This window comes from Chiloscyllium plagiosum, chromosome 13 (assembly GCF_004010195.1).
Source record: "Chiloscyllium plagiosum isolate BGI_BamShark_2017 chromosome 13, ASM401019v2, whole genome shotgun sequence".
In the NCBI taxonomy this organism is placed as follows: domain Eukaryota; kingdom Metazoa; phylum Chordata; class Chondrichthyes; order Orectolobiformes; family Hemiscylliidae; genus Chiloscyllium; species Chiloscyllium plagiosum.
Window position 1 is genome coordinate 44,033,431 of NC_057722.1, and position 7,333 is coordinate 44,040,763.

General features: G+C 39.5%; 1 protein-coding gene across 2 annotated transcripts in view; it reads right to left on the bottom strand.

Moving 5' to 3' along the window:
* Nucleotides 1-244: 244 nt before the first annotated feature.
* Nucleotides 245-7,333, bottom strand: part of polr2h (RNA polymerase II, I and III subunit H) — a 12,691-nt gene continuing 5,602 nt past the window's right edge. The window contains exons 2-4 of one of the 2 annotated variants that reach the window (XM_043702256.1): nucleotides 6,871-6,964; nucleotides 4,614-4,697; nucleotides 245-678 (exon numbers count right to left, since the gene is read on the bottom strand). In XM_043702256.1, the coding sequence (XP_043558191.1) occupies nucleotides 561-678; nucleotides 4,614-4,697; nucleotides 6,871-6,964 (296 nt within the window). In that variant the 3' untranslated portion in view covers nucleotides 245-560. The remainder of the gene's footprint in view (nucleotides 679-4,613; nucleotides 4,698-6,870; nucleotides 6,965-7,333) is intronic. The other variant, XM_043702255.1, reaches the window with a different exon arrangement.

Genomic DNA, 7,333 nt, shown 5'->3' on the forward strand with positions numbered 1-7,333 from the left:
TCCTGTCCTCAGTTGAAGCTACAGCACTGTCCTAAAGCCCACATTGAAAATCCCACTGATATTTCTGCTGCTGAAATGACCAAATACCAGAGGTTTTAGTTTGCCCCTTGCATTCTCAAGAGATCCTAGTTTGCCCATTGTCGACCTACAGATATTACAAATCAACTGATCCTTTTTTCAGATCAAATTTGTTGAAAAGTAAAACTGGTTATAATATTGGTTGTGGTACACTAATTCTTTGTAAATAAGCCTTTACCATTGAACACAAGCATATTTTTATTTGCAATGAGAAGTTCAATTACCAGTACACCCATTTTGTACCTATTATTAAAAGTTCTTTCTTTTTACTTAATAGCCAGTTTATAAAATATTCTTTTGTTTCACATAGTGAGGCAAATACTTTTCCTTAGGCAGTTACTTTTCTACATAATCTCCTTTAAAACAGGGGAAACTAGAAATGTAAGGCAATAAATGCTTGTTGATTATATAACAACAAACAAACTTGATTTCAATGATAAAGCAAGAAACATTCGGATTGCCATCATTATTGTCCATGTAACTTAAAAAGCAAGCTTCTTCATTAACAGGTAGACTCTGGAATCTACTTCAAAGCCGTGTAAGTTATTTGCATCACCTTGAAGCCTCATCAGTAGACCTCCATATGATACATAGGCTGATCTGAAAAGAGGGAAAATCCACAATGAGTGTTTCTGCATCAATTTCAAGAAAATTTAATATAAAGCAATGTCTCTGCTTTCACAGTCTCGAAGCATATAGGATATATTTACCAACAAGCTGAGATACTAGTATCAGAAGTCATTTAATCAAACGTATTATTGAACATACTGCCAGTTGATCAGCATTGTATCTATTGGCCAAAATGACCACCATCTTCGTACCAGAATACTGTGACAGTAGCATGTCCTGTTCATAGTATTCACGACAGAATTCATCAAGGATTCATCAGCAACAACCGCAAAATATGCAATACCCAAACCTAGAAGGGGAAATCTAGATAAATAGCAAACCATTGCCTCTGGGTTCCCTGCTATTCCCTGCTATCTTTAATAATAAAACAATCATGGGATGTGGGCATTGCTAGATTGGCCAGCATTTATTTTTTGTCCCGAGTCGCTTTTGAGAAGGTAGTGTTCAGCCAACTTCGTGAACTACTGCAGTCTATTTGGTGTGGGTACATCTACAATACTGTTAGGCAGGGATTTTAAGCAGCAACACTGAAGGAACGGCAATTTATTTACAAATTTGCATGGTGAGTTGCTTGAAAAGTAATTTGCAGGTGGTGGTGTTCCCATGTATCTGCTGCCCTTATCCTTCTACATGGCAATGGTTGTGGGTTTGGATGTTGCTGTGTAAGGAGTCTCAGTGAATTGTTGCAGTTAATCTTGTATATGGTACATACAGTTGCTACTGGGCTTCAGTGGTGGAGTGCTCATGGACATAGTGCTTATCAGTCAAGCTCCTTCGTCTTGGATGGTGTCAAGCTCGAATGTTGTTGAAGTTGCACTTATCACTCAAGTGGTGAATACTTTATCACACTCCAGTCTTGTGCCTTGTAGATGGCGGACAAGCTTTATTGAGTCAGGAAGCGAGTTACTTGCTGCAAAATTTCTCCCCTCTGACCTGTTATTGTAGCCACAGGATTTATGTTCGCCAGTCCACTTCAGCTTATGGCCAATGGATACTGGGGGAGTTTAGTACAGAGGAACCTTGATTGTCCGGCATTCGATTAACCAAATTTCGATTATCCAAACAAGATTGCAAGATCCCGACGCTTGGCTAAGTTATCCAGCATTCGATTAACCGAACAAAATACTGCCACCCGTGTCCTTCGGATAATCAAAGTACCTCTGTAATAGTAATGCCACTTTACATTAAGGAATACTGGTTATATATTCTCTTATTAAAGACTGTCATTGTCTAGCACTTATATGGCATAAAGAATGTTACTTGCTACTTGTCAACCCAAATCTGGATATTATCCAGAGTTTGCTGCTTTTGAACATGGATTGCTTCAGCATCCAAGAAGTTGTGAATGGCGCTGAACATTGTACAATTATCAGTAAATAGTTCCAACTCTGATCTTATGATGGAGTAAAGGTCATTGATGAAGCAGCTGAAGATGGTTGGGCTGAGAGCACTACTCTGAGGAACTCTGAAGCAATGTTCCCAACCTAAGGCAAGTAACCTCTAATAACCACAACCACCTTTCTGTGAGGTAGGACTCCAGCCAGACGAACCTTACAGTTTCATCCCCCCTCCCTTGCCCATGTTTAACCTGATGCCTTCACGTTTCATGGGATGTGGAGATGTGGAGACAATTTTGACAACTCCCAGGGAAAGACCTTCCCAACTGTATCCCTTTGTACTGCTATCTCTGCTGAGCATGTCCTGTTGTTGGGACCCATGAAGGTGATGGTATTGTCTGGGTCATGGTGTGTAAGTTATGGTTGCGTGAATATGACGATGTTATGCATCTGCATGTTTCAGCTGTTCGACACAGTTCTCCCAATTAATCACTAGCCTTCAGATAGTAATAAGGAGGACTTTGCAGGGTTGACAGTGCTGAGATTATCATTGTTGTTTCCAGTGCCAAGATCACTATCAGATGGTCCATCAGTTTTAGTCCTTTTTTGGGATTTTTTTTCAATAGTTGATATAATTGAATTGACTTTTATGAATGGCATTTGAAGACTTAACCAGTTAAGCATCAACCATATTGCTGTAGGTCTGGAGTCACATGTGTGCCAGAACAGCTAAGCACACAAAAGACATTAGTGAACCAGATGGCTTTTTAATGATTTAATAATTTTGAGTTCATTATTCAAATTTTAATTCCAGATTTTATTGAATTCAAACTCCACAATCTGCTGTGATGGGATTTCAACCCAAGTATCCAGAATACTACTTGGATTTTGGGATTACTCATCCAGTAACAATATTACTACACCATTACCTTGCATAGACTAGGGCTGCATCATCACTGAACCTAAAATCCTCAAGCTCCTTATCCAACAGTAGTAGACTACACAGGGATGACCACCATCTTCATAAGAATAGTTTTCAACAGATAAGAATTACTAGGTTTGCCAGTAATGTACGGATGACGGGTCAATTTCCAAAGTTTATTCTAACATCTTTCTATTCATCACAAACTGCAAGCACTTATCCCCAGACTTCTTTCTAATCAGAATTGAACAAAGATTAAGGAATGAAAAGATTTGCTCCAAATAGCAGTGCACGATGACTAATTTCAGAAAGTACAGTCTGTCTTGATAAGAACCCAGATTTTGAATGATAATTGCATCAAAGGATTTTACCAAATTATATCAATGACCATGTGTAGCATATATTTTTTAAGTAATAAAACTCACCATTTAAGAAACATAAAATTTCAGTAAAACATAAAATTGCCTGTATTGTGTTCAGTTTGGCCTCCTTATCTGATGATGATGATTTTGACTATTGAGGGAGTTTAAGGAAGGCTTATCTGACTGATTCTTGGGATGGCAAGACTCACACACAGGGAGAGACTGATCGGTTCGAAAAGTGAGACAGGATCTCATTGGAACCTATGAAATTCTAACAAAATTAGACAGAGAAGATACAAGGAGGATGTTGTCTCTGATTGGGGACTGCAGAACCATGGGTCACAGTCTAAGGATAAGGGGTAAAGTCAGAGAGTCACAGAGATGTTCAGCTTCGGTTCAACTCATCCATGCCGACCAGATATCCTAATCTAATCTAGTCCCATTTGCCAACACTTGGCCCATATCCCTCTTAACCTTTCTCATTCATATACCCATCCAGATGCCGATTAAATGTTGTAATTGTACCAGCCTCCCCACTTTCGATTCTCCTGTTCCCTAGATGCTGCCTGACCTGCTGCGCTTTTCCAGCAACACATTTCCATTTCTCATTCATATACCCATCCAGATGCCGATTAAATGTTGTAATTGTACCAGCCTCCCCACTTCCCCTGGCAGCTCATTCCATACACGCAACACCCTCTACATGGAAATGTTGCCCCTTAGGTCTCTTTTATATTTTTACCATCTCACCCTAAACCTATGCCCTCTAGTTCTGGACTCCCCCACCCCAGGGAAAGGACCTTGTCTGTTTATCCTATCCATGCCCCTCATGATTTTATAAACCACTGTAAGGTCACCCCTCAGCTCTAGAGACCACAGCCCCGGCCTCAACCTCTCCCTATTGATTAAACCCTCTAAACCTGGCAACATTCTTATAAATCTTTTCTGAATCCTTTCAGATCTCACAGCGTCCTTCAGATAGTAGGGAGACCAGAATTGCATGCAATATTCCAAAAGTGGTCTTTTAGGAATTGCTTCACCTAGGGAGCGGTGAGCCTGTGGAATGCTCTACCACCGCAAACTGTTGAGGCCAAAACACTGAAGAAAGATGTAAATATAATTCTTAGGACTAAAGGGATCAAAGAACAGGGGAACAAAGTAGAAACCGGGTACGATGTTAGATTATCAGCTACGAACATGTTGAATGAGAAAGTCAGTTTGGAGGGCCAACTTCTGCTTTTGTATTCTACGTTTCCATTCTGGTTCACATCATTCGATACTTACAGTCTGGTGGCTGCTTCAGTTGAACTCTCATCGCCTTCTATTCTATAAACCTTTCCATACATGACATACTCAAATTGGTCAGCCCTGTTAGAATATAGAAAAGAAATAACATTAAGTAACATGAGACAATAAATCCCCAGAAACAGAACATACTTTTTTTTTGGACTCAGTTGATCATGAGTTAACTATACCCAAGATTTGATTATTTTTATGATAAAAATCATAAGTGATAATTTGAAGTAGGTGGCAATTATAAGGTTTAGCAATCAACCTATCAAAACAACATGTCTGCTTTTGCAACATTTTTAGGCGATAATGAACCAGATACAATCCATGTACTGTATAAAACCGTAATGTTACATATCTGTTCTCCAGTGCTTTCTTATCATCGACCTATGTGGTTCAGTGTTGTGCAATTTTAAAGGGGATGCAAGAATATAGAGATACAGAGTTTGCATACAGAAATCTTTGTGGATAGTTGCCCTGCTATAGGAAGGATGTTATTACACTGAAAAGGGTACAAAAAAGATTTACAAGGATGTCACCAAGACTGGAAATTTGAGTTCTATAGCTAGGCTGGATAGCCTAGGACTTTTTCCCCCTGGAGAGTAGGAGGCAGAGTGGTGACCTTATTGAGGTTTATAAAATCATGAGGAACATGGATAAGGTAAATAGCAAACGTCTTTTTCCCTCTAGTCTAAAACTAGAGGGTACAGGTTTAAGTTTAGGAGAGAAAAAGTTTTTCAAAAAAAAGAGACCCGAGAAACAACTTTTTCACACAGAGGGTGATTCATATATGGAACGAGCTATGGAACAGGAAGTGGTAGAGGTGGATACAATTATGACAATTAAAGGACATTTGGACAGGTACATGGATAGGAAATGTTTAGAGGGCTATGGCCAAATGTAGGTAAATGGAACTAGCTCAGTTTAGGACCCCTGGTCGGCATTGACGAGTTCGGCCAAAGGGTCTGTTTCCACTTTCATGTGCTGTTAACAAAACAATTCAGGGTTTTCAGCTTTACAAATAGAGTCACAGAGCAAATGAAATCAGACTATTTGAGAGAATTAAAATTATATGTTTAAATATGCAGTAATAACCTCACAGCAGACAAATGTAGCATGCATGCTCTCTAAGCATGATGATAATGTAGCCAATACTGTCAGCATAATAGGATATGTAGCCAGTCCTGTGATAATCAAGATAAGAATTTCCATTTGAAAAACATGTAACAACTTTCACAACTTGAATCAGCAAGCAAAACAGACAGGGAGGCATGTTAGGCTCACAGTGATAACAAACATCCTGGTACTTTTGAAGAGAAAACAAAACAATCTGCAAAGAATGAATGGTCCTGTTTTTATTCAGGATATGTAACGTCATTGATTATTTTCTCACTTACAAGTGATCTTTGACGAGAAGTAAAGCAATGTAATTCACTGGGAGATTTGAATCTATAAACCTCCAAGCTGACCACATCAGGAAGAGACCTAGATGAAATTTTCCAAGAATATCTCACAACCAGATGTTCATAAATAAAATCTCTGTTAGCTGGACCTCACAAAGCTTTTGGTAGCTGTGTGAAGCACAAGACAAAGAAATGCTATTGACCCTTTCTAAATTGATGGATAGGCCTCAGCTGGAGCAAGGCATCTAATTTGGAGTATCACACTCTAGGGATATCAACGGTACTGCCCATCCCTTTGGGCCAGGAGTCCCAGGTGCAATTCTGCCCTGCTCTAGAGTGTAACAGCATGTCTGAACAGGCTTATTACAAACATTTATAAGCTCTAGGATGAAGTTCAAGGTCTTGGAGAGGTTGGAGAGATTTGCAAGAAAGGCACCTTCAGTTGCCTGGATAGACAACTGTCTGTGCTTGTTGTCCTAGCAGCAATGAGGATTAAGAGGAAGTATAATCAAGGTGTTCAAAATCATGAAGGTGAAACCATTCACAATAGCTGGTAGTTCAGCAACCAGGATACACAGATTTCAAACCATCACAAACCAAAAAGATAAGAATAGCAAAACTGTTTCTATCAGTGAGTTACAATGATGTGGAATCCATTTTCTGGAAGAATGATAGACAAAAATTCAATGGCAACTTTCAATAAAAAGCATAAATGTTTGTAAAGACAGCAAGACCATGAGAAAAGAGTAGAGTGGAACTTAGTAGGTGGCTGTTTCGTAGGACTTGCACTGTCAAGATGGGCTCAATGGCCTCTATCTGTACAGTAAGATTTATCATTCTATGTGTACCTCGATGGCCGGTCATCTGTGGGATTATACTCTCCATCATCTGGCGTTCCATCTTCATAAAGAGTACTTGCTATCACAAGACGAAACTTGTCACCTGAAGAAAAGCATGAAGAGAAAGAAACTTTCAACATGACAGGGGACAACTTTACAACTTGAAAAACTCCTTAGATTATTCTACATACAATCCAAAACTTGAATAAATTCAAATATATTTTCTTTGTCGACAGTCTATTTTACTTCCTTTCAAGAATAGTGTAACTGTATAAAATGAGCTGAAAAATGTGTTGCTGGAAAAGCGCAGCAGGTCAGAAAGCATCGAAGGAGCAGGAGAGTCGACGTTTCGGGCATAAGCCCTTCTTCAGGAATGAGGAAGGTGTGCCAAGCAGGCCAAGATAAAAGGTAGGGAGGAGGGACTTGGGGGAGGGGCGTTGGGAATGCGATAGGTGGAAGGAGGTTAAGGTGA